At 47.6% G+C, this 24,424-nt stretch overlaps 2 protein-coding genes across 4 annotated transcripts; both read right to left on the bottom strand.

The window, feature by feature from the left end:
* Window positions 1-128: 128 nt before the first annotated feature.
* Window positions 129-12,288, bottom strand: rab11al (RAB11a, member RAS oncogene family, like). The gene is made up of 5 exons (XM_066721198.1): window positions 11,889-12,288; window positions 5,889-6,084; window positions 5,105-5,298; window positions 3,737-3,817; window positions 129-2,930 (listed from the first exon to the last, which is right to left on the bottom strand). Exons 1-5 carry the CDS (start codon window positions 11,926-11,928, stop codon window positions 2,794-2,796), a joined length of 648 nt encoding a protein of 215 aa, XP_066577295.1. The 5' UTR covers window positions 11,929-12,288; the 3' UTR covers window positions 129-2,793.
* A 1,410-nt stretch (window positions 12,289-13,698) lies between these two features.
* On the bottom strand, window positions 13,699-23,887 carry rab25b (RAB25, member RAS oncogene family b). Of its 3 annotated transcripts, none has more exons than XM_066721202.1 (6): window positions 23,777-23,887; window positions 23,334-23,429; window positions 17,347-17,542; window positions 16,420-16,613; window positions 15,950-16,030; window positions 13,699-15,343 (listed from the first exon to the last, which is right to left on the bottom strand). In XM_066721202.1, exons 2-6 carry the CDS (start codon window positions 23,368-23,370, stop codon window positions 15,216-15,218), a joined length of 636 nt encoding a protein of 211 aa, XP_066577299.1. In that variant the 5' UTR covers window positions 23,371-23,429; window positions 23,777-23,887; the 3' UTR covers window positions 13,699-15,215. The 3 variants fall into 3 exon arrangements, with proteins under 3 accessions (XP_066577299.1, XP_066577298.1, XP_066577297.1); XM_066721201.1 differs by lacking the exon at window positions 23,777-23,887 and adding an exon at window positions 23,571-23,685; XM_066721200.1 differs by lacking the exon at window positions 23,777-23,887 and having other exon boundaries at window positions 23,334-23,685.
* Window positions 23,888-24,424: the final 537 nt, after the last annotated feature.

Below are 24,424 nucleotides of genomic sequence, written 5' to 3' on the forward strand. Positions count from 1 at the left end.
TGGTATTTACAGTTTACAATTTCATTTTAGCAGTATTGCAAATGCATTTCTACAGAAAAAGTCAACGCAGCCAGACACCACTGTCTCAGATGGGTAGGGAACAACCACAACACTACAGCAAGCAAGTGGATATTTAACAAATCTTTTATTTGATATGTACACATTTTAAACCAAATATACAGATACGCATCACAATACTTTAAAAACCATTCCTTCATCCTACAGCGAGGGGGGGAAATTCGTCCTTGTTGGGGGTCGAGTAATCCGACAGACACTCCTACACAAGCGTGTCCTCAATAGGGTACAAGTAGCTCAGGGCTCCCTTGACAGATGGGCTAAGACAGTGGTTCCCAACTCTGGTCCTAGAGTACCCCCTCCCCTGCTGGTTTTTGTTCCAACCGAGCTCTTGATTACTTAAAGTAATCTGCTTGGATTTGACTTTTTAAATTGTGTATTACGAGTTGGTTCTTTAATAAGTATACAATTCTATAAAGAACCAACTCGTAATACACAATTTTAAAAGTCAAATCCAAGTAGACTGTTACATCAATTAAGGTTCAATTAAGTAATTGAGAGCTCAGCTGGAACAAAACCCAGCAGGATACCAGGGTTGGGAACCACTGGCCTAAGAGGACACCGTACAATCCTTCCCAAACCCTTTCAAGTAAGGAACAAAGGAAGTGACAAAGTAACTGCCAGGAGGGGGGGAAGGGGGAGATGTGCAATGATCAGTAAATCAAGATGTTTCAATCAATTAAATACGCCATTAACTTCTACTGCTAGAGCCCAGAACCCACCCACCCCCTCCTGACATCAGGCAAACGGTCCTGAAGGTTTTTGGTTCAAACGCAACAAAGCCTTGCGTTTCCTCTAGTCGGATACAAACGAAATTTGTAACGATACCGATCCTACACCCACGTATTCAGGATAAAAAAACGAACTAACAAAAAAAAAAAAAAAACACCGGAACACAAAAAAAACGATCAAAATTAGCAAGGCAAGGATGTTCCGAGCGAGAGGAGGAGCAGGTAGAAAAACTAACGACTGAAGTTAACCCAGCATGTGACCCGTCTGGAAACAAATCGGCCACAAATCCCAGCGCTCCGAAACGAGGCCGCGGTGTTCAGCAGAGAGGCCGGGACAAACTCCCGCTCCGATCGAGAGAGACGTTCACTGCACTGACGCCGGGCCCAAGGTGTCAAGCACATTTCGGTAACCGTTTAGTGTCTTGCCAAACAGTCCTTCAGCGGAAGCACTTTAAAGTCACGTGATGGGAGAGGGGCGCGCGTCAGGTGAGCAGAACACACACACACACACACACACACACACACACACACACACACACACACACACACACACACACACACACACACACACACACACACCACTCGGCTCTCGCCCTGCTTGGGTTCATTCGCTCACCATCCCCCATTGGTTTCGGAAGTGATGTCAGTTTTCACGGCAGCTTTTCACACAACACTGAACGAACATTCGAATTGCCTTCAATAGAACGGGCGAGGAAACGCAAAAAGGGCTCTCTCTATAGGATGATTTAAAACATTATCCCCCCCCACAACAAACCCTATCCCACCCCCTCTTGTTATTTTTTTCAAGTTTGACATCAAGGCAGGACGATGTGAAAGGCAAAGACTGAACTGCATGCGTATCCGAATGGAGTCTGTGACTAAAGAGAAAAACCCAAATTCCCAAAGCCCTGAACAGTTTTACAGCTGCGCCTCAAAAACAATTTATAAAGACTTGCGGAGACTCCGAACTGTGACCCGCCGAGTGGCTAGTGTTTCAAAAGATCCAATCGTCTCGAGGTTTGGATCAGACCCCCTCCGTGGAGAGGCAGGGTTCCCCCGACCTGAGCCGCTGCCTAAACTTGCTTCATGGATCCAGAAAAGGGTTCCCCGATCTTTAGAAACATGGGATTAAGAGAGAGCTGTACGGTCGAGCATCTGGGCACACAAGGGTTTAGAGTTATCGTGGTTGAGACGGGGGAGGGTGGGAAGACTACACTGCCTCCGTCGTTGGGCCACCTCGAGGGTTCGGCTCCTCCAACCCGGGTGGTCCTGGAGATCCCAAAAGGGTCTTCAGTGCCAACCCGAGTCCAAACTACCCGATTACAAAAAACAGCCTCCTGTCCTCCTCGCCGTCTCGACTGAGCCGGCGTCTCGCCCCTCCCAGTGCTGAGCGAAGAAGAAAGCCATCTGGGGAACTGTTCTAGACTGAGGGACCCCTGACCTCCAAGAGTAGAGGAAGGGAGGTGACCAGATCGAAGGACCAGGAAGCGGCCAACGGGGAGTGAACCCAGCGGTCCTCATTAGTGTTGAGAGAAGGCAAGTCATCTTAAATATAGATAGGAGTACAGCGAGCAGGAACTACACAAGTTAGACTCGTTAACAGTCCGACTAAAAGGAGGGCCACTCTCCATGGGGGGCGAGATTTCGTTTCATTTCACGCCGTGGTGGTGGGGTGGGGGGGAAACGCTCAACCACTGATTGACTCGCTGGCTCTGGGGCTCAGGGAGGGCTGGTTTGGCGAAGCGTGCAGAACTAACTGCAAGACGCTGGAAAAGCCACCTAAACTAAACTAAAAACACGCTTCACAAACTCTGACCAGTCTGTGATGTCCCCCCCTCCCAGCGACTCTACGGGTCTTGATTCATTCCCCCTGCTCCTTGGTCTGTGCCTTTCCACACCCTCTTCCCCCTCCCCACAAAATAAAAATAATAATAATATAATAATAATAATAATATCCCTCCCTCTCCACCCCCCTGCGCCCAGCGGCTCAGTTGTTCTGGCAGCAGCTCTGTTTGGGCGCGTGCTGCGTGGGCTGCACGGTGATGGGCACCACGTTGGAGTTGGGTGAGAAGTCTGAGTCGCTGCGGCCGGACATCTGGCGCTGGGACACGATGCGGTAGATCTCTGCAGGGGGGGGGGGGGGGGGAGGGACACAGAGAGCAGGCCAGGTTGGTTACGGTTACTATTTGGCACCTACAGATGCCTCAAGCATTGCCCACCACCACCCAACACATTTAAATCACAATTTTAGTTCCTCCTCGTGGCCGCCAGGCAGCCAATCACATTCGCTGCAGCCGGCACCCCTGGATTTGAGATTATAAAGGCCGTCACTCGAGAGTGACCTCTTCCTCGTTGATTGGCCCCTCCACAGGCCCCAATGGAACTCCCCCAGATCAAGAAACCCCTGCGCTAGACGAACATCTGACACTCTGCAGACTCCTCTCTGAAGCCACAGATCTATTTTTATTTTTATTAGATTTTTCTTCCACTCCAGCGTCTCAGATTTCAAAAGAACTGCAGAAATCTAGCTTTGCCCCACGAAGAATATAGTAAATAAATAAAACGGTGATCTTGGGGGGGACAGATAAAAACTTCCCACAAACAGTCTGACCTGAAACGGCTCAGCCAACGCCAAGCTTAACAATACAATTATTTGAGCTCGAGTTCATCGATGGAGATCTGATGCCATCTAGTGGTCATTTGCTGGATTTTCACATAGGGAATATAGAGTCAGTCTATGGACTCGGAACTCTTTGACCTTGATGTTTAAAAAAAAGGAGTCTGGTTTACCAGTTATCCAAGATTCTGGGGGACCTGTCAATCAAAAGCTAGAGAACTGAGCCAGGTTACCGTGTTTAGGGGGAGACTGGTTACCCCAGGGGCTGCTGGGAGTGACCCACACATTCGGTGCCGCGCTGCTCTCCACTCACCTGTGAGGATGGTCTGAAAGGCCAGCTCTACATTGGATGAGTCCAGGGCCGAGGTTTCCAGGAAGGAGAGCCCGTGTTTCTCTAAAAAACAACAATCACAGCGATTAGTTTTTTTTTTTTTTTTTTTTTTTTTGCATGATTTCCAGTCACACACACAAACTAAACAAAAACAATAAAAACATTGAGGTATTAATCTCAACAACAGTAAAGCAGTCCTATCAAATGCAGATGTTCTAACTTCGGTTTTGTCTCAAACCCTATTTTATAGAAGACTTCCTGTTAAACCATTTACTCAAAACCAGTCCGGAACAACTGGTTTAACAGCACTGACGCACCCCCGACCCCTCCCCTAGTTTCTGAATCAGAAGGAACTGATCGCTGATAAAGCAGCTTCTTCAGTGCTGTGGGGGGTTTGTCCGAAACCATAGAACCGTCATCTGTCAATTGAAAACCGCAGCAGCAAAAGGATGCAAAACGTCAAACTAGATCTATAAATATAAACATGCACATCTGCACACACATGTATACGTATATCCGCCCGTCTCTATATGTGGATATGTACACACCATATCTCGCCAACCTCTAGGCTCAGCCGAGGGAGTCTGTGTCCCAATACACTCTTGGGCCAACTTTAACAGGGGCTCAAAGTCCAAAAACTCTACATAAAGACCAAAAAAGGTCAAAAACATCCCCATATGCACTTAGGGTTTGTTCAGTATTTTCAACATTTTCCCCAAGCATGGGGGGCGGGGGTAATGCATCTGTGTGTGCTTTTCAACAGCATTTAAAATGTCAATCCACATCCATATGTTATTATCATCACTCAGCTGTGAGTAGAACTACGCTGGAATTTGCAATTTTTGGTTGATGTATGCGTGAGGTGCCAATTTTTTAATAACATTTAATATATTGGTCCATTTGACCAGTTTTAGTGCTTGTACTAGGTGGCCTAATTTTAAATATGGGTGCTTCTAGTGTTAAATCACCCCTGAAAAAGTTTTAGACATCGGAAAACAAAAATACAACCAGTAAACTACTACCTAAATGTATGCTGGCAAAAAAAAAAAAAAAAAAAGTCAGTCAGGAGCGACTTCAACGGCATTTGAAAAGCTGTTCGAGGTGAAGCGAGCCCCACAAACCATAGAATGATCTGTCAAACAGAGAAAAGCCTTTTTTTGTGTGAACAAATGTAACCCAAAGTCGACTCTTTATGGGACGTTGTGGGAAACGGTGGATATGATGTCCACACTGGAGTTCCCACAGAAGTTCTCCACACACCGTTTAACAACATCTAAAACCACAACAATGACAGCGTATTTGAAATTCCACATCTTTTGTCTAAGGGGAGGTCGAGTTTGTTCCACTCACCAGCGAAGGCCCGCGCCTCGTCAGTGGGCACGGCGCGCAGGTGGCGCAGGTCGCTCTTGTTGCCCACCAGCATGATGACTATGTTGCTGTCGGCGTGGTCCTGCAGCTCCTTCAGCCAGCGCTCGGCATTTTCATACGTCAGGTGCTTGGCGATGTCGTACACCAGCAGGGCGCCCACTGCCCCTCGGTAGTACCTGTGGTGGGGGAGAGGGGGTGGTAGAGCTATGCGGCACAGAATTCAACGTTCTGACTCTCCCCGATTGGAAAAGACTGCTGACAAACCCAACCCTGAAACCCCTTTGCCCTCTTACTCTAGTGTATCCCAGGGAAAAAGTGTTCTGAGAGAGAGTAACAGTATGTGAGAGCGTGAGAAAGTGATAGTATGTGAGAGAGAGGGAGAGGGAGGGAAAGAAAAAGTGACTGCATGTGTGAGATAGAGAGAGAAGGAGTGTGAGAAAGTGACTGTGTGCGTGCGTGTCTCACATGTGCCTGAAGCCCAGTGTACAGTAATCAACCGCCTGTGATAATCCTCAAGGCGAGCCCCAGCTCTGCAGTCTATCCAATATTCAGACAGACTGGGCCTTCATCTGAGAAACCACACATCTGAGTGAAGACTGGGATCAGAACAAGCTGAAATCTATTGTCTGAACATCTGCCCGTCTGTCTCCCGACTATGTCAAGTTGAGTGCTACAGAGACCGATCTCAACTAAGACTCATTTCGGTTATTGCCCGATCTTGCGTTCAGTGTCAAGTCAGCTGCTGTGGAGGGAAGGGGGTACCCACGCGGAGGTGATGGCTCGGTAGCGCTCCTGGCCGGCCGTGTCCCAGATCTGGGCCTTGATGGTCTTGCCCTCCACGCTGATGCTGCGTGTGGCGAACTCCACCCCGATGGTGCTCTTGCTCTCCAGGTTGAACTCGTTGCGGGTGAAGCGGGACAGCAGGTTGCTCTTGCCCACCCCGGAGTCCCCGATCAGCACCACTGCGGGACAGAGAAGCACAGGCAGAGTGAGTGAATTTGCTGGTTTTTGTTCCAACCGAGCTCAATTACTTAATTGAAGTAACAATCCGCTTAGATTTGACTTTTTAAATTGTGTAATAAAAGTTCTTTAAAAATGTTCTTTATACAATTCTATACTTAACTTAAAACCCCTTTGGTTTAAAATAATTAAAAGGCTCTGATTTAGGAAATTAGTTCAATTAATTACTTAAGAGCTCGGATGAGAAAAAAAAAAAAAAAACAGCAGGGTAGGGGACCAGGGTACGGAACCACAGTTTTACCCTGGCTTGAGGCCTTAATAGGACGTCTTCCAGGTTTTTTTAGGAAATGGTAAAACATTAGCAGTGTATCTAGGAAGGCCGCACCAGTTTGGAGATCGACAAAGTGCGGCACTATTCCCATTTGGGAAGCACTCGGCTGCTAACCCAGAAACCCGCTCTCAAATTAGTTCTCCCGTCGTGGTCTCAGAGGACAAGGTGGAAAGTCCGCCACATCTACCAGGAGTTTGGACAAGAGAGAAATAACCGCGGAGACTTCAACGTTAATGAAAAAGGGAAGACGTAAAAGAAAACCGATATTCTTTGGTGTTAGAAGGACACAGACCAAACCGAGCCAAATCTGGGTAATCGTTTCCCCCGGTGCTCTGCTGTGCCATCCTGTTGCAAACTACAACATGGGACAGGAGATTCCCCAGTGGAAAAGCCAGCCTCGCCTTCCCTGTCTCCAGGTGGGCGACTGGTTTATGGGCACACCAGTCACAGCGTGCACCAGACGCATGGGAAACTAGCACATATTGGCGTCGCAGTGAGGAAGAATTGAAAGGGCAGCCGCTGCAAGTGAACCGACAGGTCGTGTGGCATTCTGCGGATGCGGGCACGGTGGGCGTGAGTGAACTCGGAGTGACCTCGAGCAACAGCCTGCAGGACTCCATTCTGATCTGAAGTTTTACTACAACACAGAACACACCCCTCCACCCTGCTTGTGTCACTGTCATCATGAGAGGCTGCAGAGTAAAGTGAAGCTCAGTCAGGAGGACAACCCCAATCTGCCCCACGACTCCCATGTCCCCCAGCAGACATATCAGGCCACGAACAACCTTTTCCCAGCATTCCCTGCTCTGCATGCCCCCGCCATCTACTCCACAAACTGCTGCCGGAGAAGCTCCTTGGCATATTCCACCTAGTGGAGGATGAGAGGGGTCCGTAGGCCTGGTCAAGTGAATCTAGGTCAAAATAAACTCCATTACCTACTACATACATCTATTGGGGCTTCTGAAGCCAGGAAGCAATTATTTGTTTATTTAATATATAGGCGATTCATCCTCAGCCTGGGAGGGAGATCACTTGTGGTCCTTCACAAGCGAGCAACAGATTCATTTTGCAAATATGAGCAGAAACCTCTCCCCACCCCTCACCCCTCAACCCATTTGAACTTGGCTTCAACCTGAGTGAACGATTAACAAAAAGATTGCGAAGGATCCGAGGATTTCAGACTCCTCTCAAGCTTGTGGATTCGCAGGGAGGGAGCCTTGCGGTTGTGTCAGTCTGCAGGATAGATTGGATACCTCTTCACCATTCAAGTAGAAACCTAACAGAAAAGGGTGGTTCTAGACCTGCCCACCTTAAGCAGTCAGAATAAAACTAAATCCACAGTATATCCTCTGCGTTACAAAATCAAAATATGAATGAGGTGTGCACTACCAAAAACAATCTCTTTATGGGGGCTTTATGGGAACAGGAAAAGTGTGGTGAACTGGTTCCACAGGGCTGGACGCACCTCCAGTAGGATGGTGGGGTGAAAAGATTATAGAGGCAAAAGGGCTTTGTCCAAAAGCACTTGGCAATGCAAGGTAGGACACACCTAGCCAGCTGTAACCCGACCCGCCCACACAGGAGAAGGTGTAGAAGGGACCGGTCAGCCCAGTTTTAGTACTGCCTGTTATTGTGCAACAAAGGAGCTCCTGTACAGAAACCTGCCCTATGAAACAGACGTCCTCTGGAGGAAGTGGAACCGGCAGAAATGCCAGAAAACGCCCCCGAAACACCCAAATTACTGAAGAGTTTGGAAGAGGACTCTAGAGGGAGCCTTCACTCAGCAGTGCATCCAGTATTCAAATCAAATCACTTCACCAAATTCAATTTGCCTCGTCGGAGCTTTTTAATAAAACGGTTGCAGAACTCCAGTTAAGCATAAAATGGTTCGAGACGCTCGCATTCACCAATGTTTTGGCACACAATTTAGCAAGTTAAAAGTCTGTTAATTATTTGTTCAATTAAGTAATATGGGGCTTATTTTAATTTTTTATCCATGTCCAGTAACTACCCCCCACCCCCATCTTTTAATTTTTCCCCTCCAACACCGTTGTGTGGACAAAATGAAGCAAAACAACAGAACAATACTCTGCTTTCACAAACACTATCTGCACCATCGACACAGAATGCAAAACCCAGCCTAGCCACCAAGGTCAAGACGCATTGAATCCAATGGCTGCATAAAAACAATAAGAGGGGTGAGGCTCGATGAAATTCAATTAAGCGAAAGACAATTCTTTAAAGCTTTCCTCCGTTTCATAAATAACAGTCCAGTATAGTGTACGTACTATTTACCTGCACACAGACTAAACTATACAATTCTCTTCAGAACTTAGACTGAGGATTCACACAAGTGGATCGCTTTGAATCTCTGAACTGATATGTAGTGAGGTCACTTCCTAGCCAAGTGCGGGGTGGGGGCAAATAACTGTGACAAGCGTGCGGTTTTTGGGCCCCCCAGGCCACATAGGGGGAGGCCGACTCAAGCCACACTCACAAACCCCTCAGAGGCCACAGGATATCTCGAGTACCTCCGCTGCATTCTTTAAGCCCTCACGTTTCTCCTTCAGCCACCACCGTCACCTTCAATCGCAGAAAGAGAAGAGAAAAAAGAAAGGCTCCCTGCTCATTCCTCAGAGCCTTAATCACAGGAGCCTCGATTACGTCTTTGTGTGCGGCTTCCGAAAGCGGAGGCGGAGGTTGAGTCACACGTCTTGTTCAACAATCCGTCGTGTTGCGCTTATTTTAAAGAAGCCCCTCTCAGATGCTAAAGCCCTTTTTTTTTTTTTTTTTTTTTTTTTTTTTTACACCGCTGCCTGCCCTGTGTTTTCGAAGGCCGTGGGTGGAGAGCTGATGGCCCAGACGTTGGACCCGGTCAGCTGATTTGACACCAAAACATCTACTTGTCATCTGCTATGGAGCAATGCTACTTGCAATTAAAGGATGACTTTGCAGTTTAGCAGCTAACCGGGATTAATTGGAACACAGGTGATGAAAGCGAATGTTAGCCTTTACACCTTTTCTTTCTCCACTCGCTTGCGTTTGTCAGGTGAGTATCAGAACAAAAGCAGCAAAAGCCCTGCCGTCTGAACCGCGTCTGTAGAGATACACATTTCCTGACAACCGGAGAGACTAGAAACTGAGGAATTGGAGTCAGAGACATCAGAGGGAATAAAACTGATCAGGCCGGATAAAACAAGTCCCCTCTTCTAGGCTTGCTTTCTGCGGCTCCAAAACGATCTTGAGTAACCACTCATAGTTGGTTTCTGTGCCTCTCCCTTCGGCCTGTGAGCCAACTTGAATACTCTTCACCTGTTGCAATCAGGCCATGCATTTGCAACCTCCCAAGCCACATTTCAACACCAAGGCTGCTTCCCACATACCCTTAGCATGCGAAATAAGAACTGCTGCCTGGTCACGTCCTGTGGGCCAAGTCAGTTTCTGTACTGTACTCTCCACAGCAGAGGGAGTCACACTTCAATATGTGCTGGACCCCTTTCTTAAAGTTGATGCACAACGCACCAGGGAATGCATTTACAGATCCCTACCCCGTGCAGTGAAGTATACTGTAAAAATGAACAAAACCAAACAGTCCTACAACTCGTACTTGAATTAGGCTACACTTGGGAGGTTGCTACAACACAGTGGATCACCATTAACTTCTCCCAGGAAGCTAGAGACACAAGCAGAGTGCGTAACTACACTACCGGTTGAAATTGGACGCCCTGCAATGTCAGAATGGCAAAAAATAATAAGTGCGGGGCTGTGAACAAACATCGCCATCTAATCGGCAGGTGCTTGGAGCCGAAACTGCAGGCTGGAGGGGAACACAGCACTACTTCAGCTTTGCCGGGGGTGTTAAAACTTGAAGGTGTTAACACTGCAAGACATTTGAGGAAATTAAGCCAGTACGAACAGTCTTATTGCAGTGGCAGATATACAAGCAACCCCAGGTTATTCATACAGCTGTGCACATCACTAAACACCTACAGTGCTCCATGTAAAGTAAAAAACAATACTGGGCCCAAAACAGAGCACACCCAAACACGGCAGCATCCTCTAACCGCCTGTTTGACATCGTGGTCGGACTCTAAGGAGGGTACAGTTTGGCAGAGAGCGGTCCATCTTCCACACAGCTCTGGCACTTCACATGTGGCAGGATGATCGCAATGGATTTGCAGCGGACAGTCAAACGGGCCTACTTCCTGTCCCCAGGATAAACCAGATAAGGAGATGAGGGAGACTCGGGCGAACCCCCGACCTTTGCTGTCCAGAGGACGAGGGCTGGGAAGGGAGTCAGGGATCCTTGCGCACGGAAGGGTGGACACGAATGCCACCCATGCAGGACGTTAACAGCCAGGCCCACATAATCAGCAGGCGCAGAAAACACAGCAAACCGAGACGGAAAATGCTCGGGCAGTCAGCTGAGGCCCTGCAGCGCCTCGCCTCATAAAACGGTCAAAAAAGGACATCAGAGGAGGTCAAAGCAGAGAAATTCCTGAACCAAAAGGTATATCAAATGAGGAGGACACTCACAGGGTGGTCCATGTTTAGAAACCTATCGGATTGTTTCCTTTTGTAGAAAAGAAGGAAGTGGGCCAGGAGGTGTCAAAACTGATGCCGATTTTATAGTTACACAAGTGACTCAATATCAAGGACAGTATAGCACAATATTGACCAGGATTACACTTCTGCTTGCGTTGAAAAACCTGTTGCGGCTCCAATAGGTTTGCACTGAAGGATTTTGGGAAAACTCAAAAGATTGAACCAGCCTGTAAATGAGGAGTGGCCGTAAGGCTGCAGCTCAGTTAAAAAGACACTTGGTTTGTTGTATAGCCTCCCAGAGACAATGACAGTGTTGTGGCCCTTCAAAAGAGTGGGCCCTAAGTGGGTGACACTCCTGCCCCCCTCTGGGTGGCCCTGGAGTCGAACAATCCCCCCCCAAGGAAATCCTGAAAGGAGTAAGGAAAGCAGTAGGAGTCTGGAAACCTTAGAGGATATATATGCAAGCAAACATTACTCAAACACTACTAATGTGCCGAAAAGACGTATTCAAAACATCCACGGCTGCCACCGAGATATTTTGAAGACTCCAGCCGCGGTTTACGGGCTCTGGAAACGGGGCATTCACTTCAAAAGACAGAAAAGGGTGTAAAACTGCCAGGTCGGGGTCGCAATCCCGACACCAGGCCCGATCTGCACTTACGAGCACCGGGGGACGTTGCGTGTGACGTCGTGCTACAGCCTCCCCGACACCTGGTCTCCGCCGGGATGGTGAACACTTCTCTGGGCACAAGGGCCCTGGGGCGGGCTGGTGACAGCGGTCGGTAACCCGGTGGGGAAGCGGAGCGACTCGGGGGTCGTTTTGACACCGGTTGCCCCAAAGTTATACCGAGCGTCGTAGTGTGAGGTTGTCATTTCGCCGGGGCTTGCAGGTTTACACACCGGGGAAACGTGTATTATACACACACTCACCTTTGAAGAGGTAGTCGTATTCATCCTCCCTGTTCGTCATGTCTCCTCAGTGTTGGTCTCTCTCTCTCTCTCTCTCTCTCCCCGGGCTGAACTGCACTCCTCGGCGGCTGCAGAAACGTGTTTAAGGCGGACTGTGGCACTTCCTGGAAAGGGGGCTGGAGATCTAGTTCCGCATCTCTGCCTGGCGTTGCTGAGGGGGGGGTCGGCTGTAAAGGCAGTCCTCGGCGTTTGTCGTGCTTGGATTTATTTATTTATTTTTCTCAATGGTGTCTGTACTGCTGGTTGGGTTTGATTGTTTGGTTCCCCGGCTTCAAATGCAAATGACCTCCCTCGGAAACTTTCCCGTCCGCCTGTATCTGTATCTCTCTCTTCACTTGTTCTCCATTTCCGCACAGTGACCCGCCTCCCCGCCGCGCCGCTATTGGTCGGGCCCCGGCTGGCACCTGTCGCCCGCTCGCCTGTGATTGGCTGGGCGGGCGTGTCCGTCAGCCCCCAGATGGCAGGTTTTGTTTTGTGGCCGCTCCCGCATGACGTCACCCGGCCCCGCTGTGGCGCAGGTGTGTTCGGCGCTGTCATTACGTCACCCCGTTCGGAAGCGAGGGTGTGGGCTTCCAGGGGCCAAAAATGCCGAGTATATATATATATATATATATATATTAAAGGTGTTATACAAAATGAGCCGTTCCCTTGCCGTAATTAGAGGGGTGTATACAGTCATTGTACCGTTGTGAGTGGGACTGTGACACACACAAATTGTAATTACAGCTGCACATCAATATTTTAATTGTTCCAACGTTTTTTTTTAATAGTACCAGACATATTTATCATAACGCCTCCTGCTGGACAAGAAAAAAATATGCTTCCTTAGCCTATGTATTATTTACAAGATAAAATAGGGTGATTCAATTTTAAAAGCAGTACACATTTGCTTCAAACTGTGACGTGTTTCTGCTTTAAATAATGCTTATTTAAAGATTATGCAAATAATATCATTTATGTATGTTATGCAAACTATATTCGTGTGTCCGGAAAGCATTTAACACCTGAAAAATCTGATTTATTTGTGTTTAAATTGTACCTTAAATGAATTTGCTAGGTGGCGCTCTTTAATCTAAATTTATAATCCCCTTTATTACTGATTGGGGTGCCGCCTGCACTGGAAACGTTAAACATCTCCCTGGAGCATAAGATCTCGTTTAAAAATGCAGTTTGCAATGTTTGGTCATTAGGTTACACAACAGGACATTTAGGCCCCCGGAGAGAGAGAGCCGAGATAGCCAGAGAGTGATTGCACCCACAGAGGAGGAAGAAACTGAGATTAAATAAGTAGATTTAAATGAGGCAGTGAGGGACAGACAGCACAAGAATGCCTTACCTAGAATGTACCAGTACAAACTGGGTTGTATAAATGGGTCATTGTAATGTAATATATTGTAAATGTCCCTGGATTAGTAATATATAATACAAAAAAGCTGATTGAGTGTGTAATTGCAAGCTTAGGTTATGAGTGGGAACAGGAGGAATGTCCTTATGCAAAGAGTGGTGAGGGTGGGGAACAAGCAGGGAGTTGAAGTGGACTCTCTACAACCCTTCAAGAAATGGGCTTAGTGAGATCTGGGGACCAATGAGCTGCAAGAAAGTAATCAACCAGGATAGGATCCCCCTCAACTTCATTTCCTTGTGTAGCATTTAAATCCATCCCAACTGAAAGGGGGTGAGAAAATATTCAGAGTTTGGGGACAGTTTGGATGATTTTAAATGTAGCAAATGTGGATTTAATCTCTCCTAAAGAAAAACACACAGAAAGGAATGCCCTGGGTTGTTTATTTTATTGCAAAAGATGTATTGTTTGCCAGAGATTACAACATTATGACCACATCTTCCCCCTAGAGGAAATCTGGAACACAGAAACCGATCACAGGGATACGACTGATCACTTTTCATTTGACTTCGTTGTTTCCCGATGCATCGCGTCCGAATCGACTTTAATAAGACCAAAATTTAAGACAGGTAGTTCTTTGAAAAATAAAAGTACAGAGACAAATAACAAGTCAGCTTAAAAGATTTTAAAAGACAGATGTAAGGATATACTTAGTGGTCAGAACCTCCTTCTAGCCTAATATTGTGATTCCCATTTCGCCTGCCTGCCTGGACCAATTTAACACCCCCCAGGCTGACAATGGACGGTATCATTCCCCCCCCACTCCCTTGGTACTGTGTTACCCTGTGGAAGACACAAACTGAAATGTCGTGTAGAGATCAGAGTGCCAAGGTTCATATTCAATACGCACTGGACTCTGCCTGCAGTACGGACTTCAAACCAAGGAGGAATCTGGGCCTGCAACCTCCTCCCTTGCCCCCCACCAGCCTCCCACAATAAAGAACGTAGAAAACAAAGTAGCAATAATAATAATAATAATAATAATAATAATAATAATAATAATAATAAACTGCATAGGGTAGTTAATCTGGGTCTGTGAGACCTGCCCTCAAATTCAGTTCCCGGAGGGTGACGGTGTCTTCGGTTTTGTTGTGTTTTGGTTAGTCCCGAGATCAGCAACACTACCAGTGAGTCAAAGGTTCTCGGCAGAGAAAACAGGAATCAGGTCTTTACACCGAGAGTTGCGGGGGCCTGCGTCAAAAGCCCCCAGTCACGTTGTTGGAGCCGACTCCTTAGGGTCATTCAAGGTCAGGCTTGAATGTGGTTCTTGGATCCTTTTTTTTAAGACAAGTTACCGGCTAGCAAACCACTAGTAAACGTTCTGCTATGTCCTTACGTTGTGCTTTTGTTCCAGCCAAGCCCCCAGAGGTCCGTAATAGTTCTGATAAACTAATTAACATTTAATAACTGCACAATTGTAGGTGGAGTCAACATCAGCCTTATGGCAACTGACTGCAAAAGACCTGAAAACGATGTTAAATGGGTTTTAATTGAGCAAACACTGGATTAAACAAAGTGACTGAAGACCAGTCCACTTGGGATGAAAATCAGAAGACTGGCTCCTGCAGGAACTGAATTTGAGCCCCCTGCCCCATAACGACCCTGAAAACAAAAACTCATTAAGTGTTAAAAACCTATTTTGACCCCGGAATGATTAGCGATGTAGGACAAGTCCACGGGAGACGGAGAGCAGGAGACGGGGGGGCCACTGATGTCACTGAAATAAAGTGCGTCCGCCAACCCCAGCAGACCCCATTGCATTGTGGGATGTGCTCGGTTTGCAGGGCCGATCCCGGAGGGTGGGGTTATGATGTCACGGGCTGGGGAACGGGACGGGGAAGGGGACGGGGAAGGGGACGGGGAAGGGGACGGGGATGGGGGGGAGGTCACACATTCCTGCAGCAGGCTTTCTTCTCCTCTTTGTTCTCGCCTGCGATCGCGTTGGGGTTGGACAGGGAGACGGCACTGATGGAGCCGCGAGTCACTTCCTTGCTGGCAACTTTCCGGTGGATCTCTGGGGATTAAAACACAAAAAAAACAGTTATTGACTTTAGACTTTTGATTGTAGAGAGGCTTTACTGCGACCCTGGGTGGAGACCAAAGGACCAACCAAATACTGATGCAATGATTTGGACACTCAAGGGCCCGCGTGGAAATTGGGAGCGGTCGCTGCCTGTATTGACATTCGCACGGTGCTTCTTTACACCGAGAGTGGCGGGAGGCTGGAACGAATCTGCCCCCCAACCATGTTGTCGGAAGGGATTTCCGGGAACATTTATTTTTAGTGTCCACCTTCCAAAAATGGATTCTAGGGAGGATTCCTTCAGATATCAACAAATAAATAAATAAAGAGCAAATTATTATTTCTTACAGGACAGTGAGGAAGAAGGGAAGAAAAATGAAAATAGAGCTCCTGTTGAAACTGCCCTATTTGCAGTAAATGCATGAGAGAGAGAGAGAGAGAGAGAGAGAGAGAGAGAGAGAGGGAGATAGACAGAGAGAGAGGGACAGACAGAGAGATAACGAGAGGGAGAGAGAGAGGGACAGACAAAGAGAGATAACGAGAGGGAGAGAGAGAGGAACTGACAGAGACAGAGAGACAGACTGACGGACTCTTTACCTGCCAGTACATTGTTGAAGGCCGTTTCAACGTTGGTGGACTCTAGTGCAGAGGTCTCCATAAACAGCAGCCCCTTTTTCTCTGAGCGGGGGGAAACAAACCAGAAACCTATTAACGTCTAGCATTCGGGGTCATCCAGCATCCATACTACTGACTTCAGAGGAAATTTGGTGAGCTTTTCAATTTATTTACTATCCGGCAGGCTTTTGTGCCACCTGGGGTTCTTAATTGAACTAATGTTGCCACCTTGGGCTTTGTCAGTGGTTTATCGCACATAAAAGTTGGAGAATTCAAGATCCTTATATAATTTGTGTATAATAATTGGACGTGAAATCCCTGACTGTTTAAAATAAGTGAAAAACTCAGATTAGCCAAATTATGATAATCTAGATCTCAGATGTAACAAATACAATCACATATCAAGCATGCAGGCTGCTTTTGATTGTCGGTCGGAAGCTGCATGTTGGCACCTGCAAAGTCCTTGGCTTCCTCGGTGGGCACCGCCCGCAGAGACACCAGGTCGGTCTTGTTGCCCACCAGCATGACCACGATGTGGGCGTCGGCGTGGTCGTACAGCTCCTTCAGCCAGCGCTCCACGCACTCGTAGGTGAGGTGCTTGGAGATGTCGTAGACGAGCAGGGCGCCCACCGCCCCTCGGTAGTAACTGGAAGGCGGAGGGAGAGAGCGGGGGGGTCAGATCGCCAGTGCTGGCGTACGAAAGCAGCCACGTTGTTCAGAAAACGCATTCCCATATCAAGGCTGGTCAAGAATGGACAACACGGAGGCAATGGAGTGGCGTGGGGGACGGGGGATGGGGGACGGCATTCAGGATTGCGCGGTGCTCTGAAGCCCGCACCGCGCTGAAATACCACCCAGATGCTATTTTTCGGTGGTTGTCGCCGTTCTCCTCCAGTGAGGCGACGTCTGCCTTGATCGTTAGTTGGCAGATCAGGTTACAGAGCCAGCACAGAAGCCCGGCGGACCTGCTCGACGGGATTGGCAACAAAGTGAAATAAGGACATGCCAGTATGATTCAGGGAATATAAACTATTCCTTTCATCAAGGGTCAGGGGGAAATCAGTAGGTACGGGGATCTCTTTAGATAAATGGAACGTAGCCTGGTGCCCTTCAAACCTGCCCTGATGCAAAGGGTTGTTTTAAATGGAAATAACATTGCTTGTTGGCTAAATATATAGGTGTGGGGTTGTTTTCTTTTCAGGATCTCAGCCCGATACAGGAGGAAAACATCACAGCTGGTTGCCGAGCTGCGGTCTTCGAGATTGCCTCGTTTTTGCCGAACAGACCATAATAATCTCCCTTCTTCCCTTACCCTATTCACTCTCCTCCTCCCCCTCCCCTGTGCCCCCCACCCCACTCTCCCCCCGGTGTGTACTGACGCGGAAGTGATGGCTCGGTATCTCTCCAGGCCAGCCGTGTCCCAGATCTGCGCCTTGATGGTGAGGCCATTGATCTGCACGGTGCGGGTGCTGAACTCCACGCCGATGGTGGTGCGGCTGTCGTGGTTGAACTCGTTCTTGGTGAACCGGGACAGCAGGTTGCTCTTCCCCACCCCGGACTCGCCGATCAGCACCACTGAACATGGGGTGGAGAGAGAGAGACGAGGGAGAGAGACAGGGGAGAGAGCGAGACGAGGGAGAGGGGGAGAGACGGGGGAGAGTGGGAGCGAGAGGGAAAGAGACGAGAGAGAGAGACGGGGGGAGAGAGAGAGAGAGAGACAAGGGAGAGACGGAGAGGGGGAGGGACGAGGGAGACAGGGAGGGTGATAGATAGAAGAAGGAGAGGGGGAGAGAGACGAGGGAGAGAGAGAGGGAAAGAAATGAGGGGGGGAGAGAGAGAGAGAGAGAGAAAGGGAGAAACACTCGTTTAGCACCACACTCAAAAACACCCAGTTTGATTAAATATATTTTAGGGTGTCTAGCTACCTGGGGGGGCAATAATCAATAAAAGACAATAAACATTCCAAGGCAGTTACTAAGACATGAATCTCCATCTTGCTATACTTATTTACAGTCAAATCTTTTAATTTGTCTCTGTGTTTAAGGCTAGATGTTAGGCAAGACGCTCCAATGTTTAACCTTTGACCATTTAGGAAACGATGGAAAATGATGGAGAAAATATAGCCATTATATCTTAAATAGGGTCAATTATGTCTTACATAGGCCAAAGTAAAGGTGAATAAATCTTCATTATGGAGTGGAATGGAGCTTTTACTGATGTGTGTCTTTGGCGTTAAACGGCACAGGAACCCTATCAACGTCCTACGCAATCTTAACACCCCTTGGGGAAATAGGCCTACACATTATGCGTTCTTCCAAAACTCCTCAGCTTCTTCCTCAAATTGCTTTTAATGTAAAAAAAGAAAGGCTATTTATGTAGAACTGAGTCACAAACTAAATGAGTTCCAGAAACGCAAATGAAAACCAAAAATAAATCCTATGAACCCAAAGCCCTGCATATGACTCCTCACGAGCCATCCCTGAGTGGGGCACAGCACTAAAACTGAAACGACCCTGTCAGGTGACGCTTGACAGGGGATTCCGGTTTAAAGGAGCGACGCACTTGTGTGTCAGTTATTAATGCTTCTCTCGTGGGTCTCAGTTTGCTTTTCTGGGATGTTCTTTGTCCTGGACTAACACAGTCTGGTTTTCATTCATTCATTCTTCCACCTGTGTTCTTCAAACAATCCTCCAAGTTCTTCTACACGCCTGGCATACGCCTCCAGGCAATCTGTGAAAAATAATTATGGTCACACCCCGCCCCGCCTGATAACCCACAATCAAGGCTAAAATGAATATTCAGTAAGGCGAAGACTCTCAAACACGAGGAACTCTTTTTGGCCCGGTCGGCGTGCCGGGGATGTCTGCGCTTCACAAACGGAACCGGACGCGATACAGGGGAGAGCGTCGGCTGGGCAGGTGGTGCAGAATGCAGACGGGTTAGGATGGAGGCGAGGTGGTGTCTGTGCGCTCCAGACAGGGTGGTATGGAGTAAAGATCACACCCCGCACCGAGAGCCTAAAAAGACAGTTGCGAAACACTCCCAGTACATTATCTCTGACTGCCTGTCTGCCCCTCCGCTTTGGGTGAAGTCATCGGTAATTGTGGACTCATCAACTGGGCGGCCTACTAATCCCGTTTAGTTATTATTATTAATTATAAGTTGTTTAACAAATATCTACCAATTGACATGACACTGCTAGGTGTAAAATCAAAAGTAACCGAATTGTTCTTGCTGTGGCCAATTGAAGCCTTAATTGACCTAACAATGCAATGTAAAAGGCTCAATTATGTAATTAAGAGCTCATTTGGAACAAAAACCAGCAGGACAGGGGGTCCCTCCATGAATCTCTGTTATAAGGCCATGGTGGCAGCTTTGTTGCCGTCCCGCATGACAGATAGATACAGTCTCTCATTAACTCCACGGCAAGGACTGAGCCCCGTCAATCAAAATGACTATCGGACCGAAGAGGCAGCAGCGGCGCTATGCAAAACGTATTCAAACGTAACATAAAGTCGAGACAACGATGACAATTGTTAATGACTAGCTGAAGCCACAGCTGAGGTAGTTTATAGTAAAATGTATAATTGAGCCAGTATAGACTGAGAGCTCACCAATATTATATACTCCACTGGAAGCTTGTAAACAGTCATGTCGTAGCTACGGACATGGAATCCTGATCCTAAAGAAATGTTGTTTAAATTGAATGCAGTTAATTGAATATTTCATATGATTGCAGGATTATAGATTGATATTTAATCTGTGCTTTCCACGGAAGACCAGATCCCGGGCAGCTTTTGGTTAACGCAGTTCTACTAAACGTCCTGTGTTCAGGTGCATCAAGTTTTGCATGTAGTCTAATCCTGCACCATTTGTCAGATGTCGTAAACCCTACAAACATGCAACTCTTACATTATACACGTCTTTCAGTTTACAGTGCAGCTGTGCTTTTGAATACACACTGGCTCTGTGTGCCTATTCATAGATGTTTTTTTTCTTAAATAAGCCGTTAACTTTGTTATTGCACCTCCAGACGCCTGCCTTCGTCTTAACAGTTTCTGACACGGCGTCTCGGCAGAAGAGAAGTACAGTGATGTGACACAGCTTGCGGTTTCGCAGAGTGAGTAGGCGAGGGTGTTAGGAAATAAAACGCTGTGGTGAAATACCCCACAACCTCCCCGCCCCCCTGTGAATCTGTGTAAAGCAGAGGTTTCGCCAGGGCCAGTGTAGGCCGCCTGTAAACCGGTGAAAATCTGCCAAATGAACCGGCAAAGACACGCCACCCCGCACTACGGCTTCTTTAACAATAGGCAGGCTCACACTCGCAGTCTCGCCAAGCCTGTTCATGTAGTGCAGTGCTGTCCCAGGCCAAACTTACTGAGAGGAGATTGTTTCTTCACGACAACACCAAAGTTGTCAACAACAACAACAACAACAACAACAAGATATGGATAGTGTCTCTGCGGTGGTTTCTGTGACACGGACACCCATGCCGAATTTGACAGTTATTAATCAGTGTATCAATCGGAACGGTCTCTCTCTGCGTTATCGAATTCGATTCGTTGGCACTGCAAGACAATGGCTTCTTTTAGAGAGCGCCATGTCACAGTGCAGCGCGGTAAAGTCAGGAAGCACCGTCGGTGAGTGTGGCGCGAAAGCTTACTTCTCAACTTTCTGAAGGTGTCCCTTTCGGGCGAACAATTTGGTTTCCATAGTGCTTTGCAACATCTGGATGGAGGTTCTTTGTTGTTTTTATTGCCTTCTGCATTATAAAAGTACAAATAGAAAATCGAATTCTGCCGCTCTGTTATGCAATGAAACTGGAACAGCACGTGTGAGTGAAAGGGCTTGCTTGGGTGATGTTCCTTCGGAGGAGTTCCAGTTTACACTCCACTGTGTTCTAGGTTTTCTCTGGCGACGCTTCTGCTTGTATCAGGTTGCGAGAGCTTTGGGTTACCACCAGCTTTGTTTCGGACTTCTGTTAAATGTCGGTCAGACAACCACAGGAGGCTGAATCTGCCAAGCAGCCTTGTGGATCTCATGAAAAACTGTGCCGGTGCAGCACAGTCAGTGGTTCTCAATCCTGGTCCTGGAGAGGCCCCTACTCTGCTTGGTTTTTGTTCGAACCAAGCTCTCGATTACTTAATTGAACCCTTAATTGAACTAATAATTTCCTAAATCAGAGCTTTTTAATGATTTAAAACAGTTGGGGTTTTAAGTTAAGTATAGAATTGTACAAAGAACTTATTAAAGAACCAACTCTATTATTACACAATTTAAACAGTCATATCGAAGCAGATTCTCACTTCAATTAAGGGTCAATTAAATAATTGAGAGTTCAGTTGGAACAAAAACCAGCAGGGTTGGGGCTCCTCCAGGATCAGGGTTGAGAACCATGTGAAAAAGCCCAAGGGGGGTGAATACTTCCTATAGACGCTGTACAAACACGAGTACATTTACATTGTTTGAAGTTTGACTTTAACCCACCTCCACCTCAAACACCATATTTTTGGAAAAGCTCTATATCTAGTTCCCAGACAACTAGTTTTAATTTGAAACTAGAAAAAAAATTATATAGTTGTTAGCTTTGATCTGGGTACTTGTTCACTACAGACCAGGCTGATCATTTAGCTTGGGTTTTAGCTGAAGTCAAAGTTATTGTTTAGCTTTTTCTAACAGCCCAGAAGAACATCAAGTTATAGACATCAATGCATTTGGACACTCCAAAACATGTGGAGAGTAACATTATAAAATGACACTTGCAGATCAAGAAAACATGGAAAACATATACATTCCTATAATAAAATATGGAGAATGAAAAGTGAATTCAAAGCAAACAAAGATCACACAAAATAGTGTATATGCATGGACAATAGAACTGAACTTCCTATGATCAGAGGACATTAATGCTGACATTGACACTGTGCGGTCAGGGGGAGATAGGGGCTAAAACTATGGATGGGGGGGCAAAAGAAGAATACAAAAGTCTCCATTGTGTTTGCGATAAGATCTGTGAGGCCCTTGAGCCAGGTGCCCGGGAGGTGTGTATGGATATTGATTAGCAACAAAAGAGGGTGCCGGCCCTTTAAGTCCATCAACAATGAGAAAGACCTGTATAGTGGCTCGAGCAAACGAGTACACAAAAGATAAATTCAAAGCAGCCGCTGCAGGGCTGGCTAACAGCCCTCCCGTTACTGCAGACGGGCCATTACTCTGTACATGACGAAACTCTGGGGAAGCAAGAGAGCAGAAAGGCCTTTTCTCAGAGGATTTGCATTAAACAGGTTTCTTCTACAGCTGAGGCGGCTAAACTTGGTCACAAAGAGCTACTGGGCAGCTGTTTTTATGGGTTAGCCTTAAACTGTTATTATTATTATTATTAAAGTCAAGTGAAGAAAGACAAGTGATGTGCAAGCAGCCAGAGCTGGTGTCACACCTAAACAATCCCTGCCTGACATCATAGAAAAAAATAATGGTTCCCTGTCATTTTAGGGTGGTCTGTAATTTAAAAACCAATACAAATACTAAGAGTGTCAGTATTGCAGTATCAGCAATCACATTTTCTCCGCTTTGTACGAGTGTGCTTGTGTGTGTGCGCCCGTGGAAAATATACGGTGGCTGTATAGGTCATATCGTGGCGGTCCGCTGATACTTTATTGCCACAAATAGCCCAGCGGCAGTGGGAAACGGTTTTGGAGTCACTGGTCTTATGTTGGAGTCTGCCATGATTGATCCAACACGTGCATCCCATTTCCTTGCAGTGTTTTCGCCCCTCTGTGTCCCTAGTGCTCTCGGGGGCCCGTGCCAGAGAGCTGACTGCAAGGACAAGCCTCCAGCTCCACGTATGGGGCGGTGCTCTCTCGGTCGTGGTCTACAGCCAAGTATGGATGACCTTCGGCGACGCTGTAGTCAGATAGCGGGGCGTCACTCCGCAGTCCTTAGCCAGCACAGAGAGAGACCATTTGGATCAAAAGCAGCTTACACTGATACTCGTTTATCCGGTCAGTTTTTCTGTTCCCTCGTCTGTGTCTAGACATTATACAGTCAGCCACCAAGAGTTAATGGTCTCCACCACCCTTCCCCACAGCACCTTTTAGATCGGACTTCGGAGAGGACTGGCAGCTTGGACGGATCTGGCAAAATCGCCTTGGTTTAAAACAGACGGGCAGATGCCACCCAGCCTGGCACACCTCCCAGTAACCATGTGACTAAAAAGAGGCAGCCTCTCACAGGACACAGGGATGAGCTACCATGGTCCAGTCACAGCGCCCGACCCACATTGTACTTGGACAGGAAAAGCAAAACAGCTCATAGAGATGCAATGTAGCCTTTTCTTTACCCCTCCACCAAAGAATATACAGCTCACCTTTAAAGACAAAGTTATAATCCTCCTCCGACCCCATCCTGGGCTGCTCAGCGCTCTCCGTGGATGCTGCCACGCGCTTCTCTGGCTCCTGAATCCCTACGCAGGTGAATGGAGAATGAAAACCAAAAAAGAAACAAACAAAAACTGACCTCCCCACCCGCTCTCCCTCTCCACCGGCCCACGATTCAAAGAGCTGGGCCCCCCGGAGAGCTTTAAGGAAGCTGATTTCACGTTCACCTGCCCTGGCCCCTCTCTCTCTCTCTCTCTCTCTCTCTCGCTGTCAGCTGAAGCGGTTTGTTTGTACAACTGGCTGCTGTTCTTCCTTGCGAGGCTGAAGCGCCTGGCTGAGGGGTGTGTCAGGCAGATTGGGTGAGGAAGCCGAGCGGCAGGTTGAACAGGTACAGCCAGGGTAGATTACAATCCGAGAGACTGCCCCCACCTACCTCTCTCTCTCTCGCTCTCTCTCTCTCTCCCCACCTCTGCTAATGAATCAGCACAGGCTGAAAACGGGGACTCAAGTCTCCCTCTGTGCCCTTGTTTGTCTCAGGAAGGTTACTCCCCATCTATCCCACACACACACACCTGCAACTTTAGTCCATGCAGAAAAACACCAAACCCCTCCCCCTCCCTCTCTCTCTTCCTGTTCTAATGATTAACTTGATAAGGTGCGGCCCTGCTCCGGTCTGGTCACCAGGGAGATCTGGGCCTGCTAAGTATGCGGCCCTGGTTTGAGTTTCCTTCCTTTGCCTGAATCAATATTGTTTTAAGGGCAGGTCAGGTGGGTTAAGGTTAGAGAGAAGGCGAGAAGAGGAGCGAGAAGAAAGAAAAAGTAGTGTATTTCCGCAAGCTACGATTCCTGTCACTGGTTAGACAGCACTAGTTGGTGCCAACAGCCGCGCGTGGCCAGGAAACCGGGCAGCCACGATGTGGGATTGGGGCAGAGGTCTACGGACGGAGAGATGTTGAGTTCGGCGGGTAGTAGATGAACAATCTAAGCCACCGATCCCACGGTGACTCACAGTGACTCCAGGTCCACACCACCACCTGTTCCAACCCCCAGTCTCTCCATCTAAACCAGCACTTCCTGTCCT

Source organism: Amia ocellicauda, chromosome 14, assembly GCF_036373705.1.
Source record: "Amia ocellicauda isolate fAmiCal2 chromosome 14, fAmiCal2.hap1, whole genome shotgun sequence".
NCBI lineage: Eukaryota > Metazoa > Chordata > Actinopteri > Amiiformes > Amiidae > Amia > Amia ocellicauda.

Excerpts from the sequence above, each read along its gene's own strand:
- rab11al (XM_066721198.1), bottom strand. The coding sequence starts at position 11,928 with ATGACGAACAGGGAGGATGAATACGACTACCTCTTCAAAG. Across the intron at positions 6,085-11,888 it reads ATACGACTACCTCTTCAAAG|TGGTGCTGATCGGGGACTCC; the intron begins GTGAGTGTGTGT and ends TCTGTCCCGCAG. Across the intron at positions 5,299-5,888 it reads TACCGAGCCATCACCTCCGC|GTACTACCGAGGGGCAGTGG; the intron begins GTGGGTACCCCC and ends CCCCCACCACAG.
- rab25b (XM_066721202.1), bottom strand. The coding sequence starts at position 23,370 with ATGGGGTCGGAGGAGGATTATAACTTTGTCTTTAAAG. Across the intron at positions 17,543-23,333 it reads TTATAACTTTGTCTTTAAAG|TGGTGCTGATCGGCGAGTCC; the intron begins GTGAGCTGTATA and ends CCCCATGTTCAG. Across the intron at positions 16,614-17,346 it reads TACCGAGCCATCACTTCCGC|TTACTACCGAGGGGCGGTGG; the intron begins GTCAGTACACAC and ends TCCGCCTTCCAG.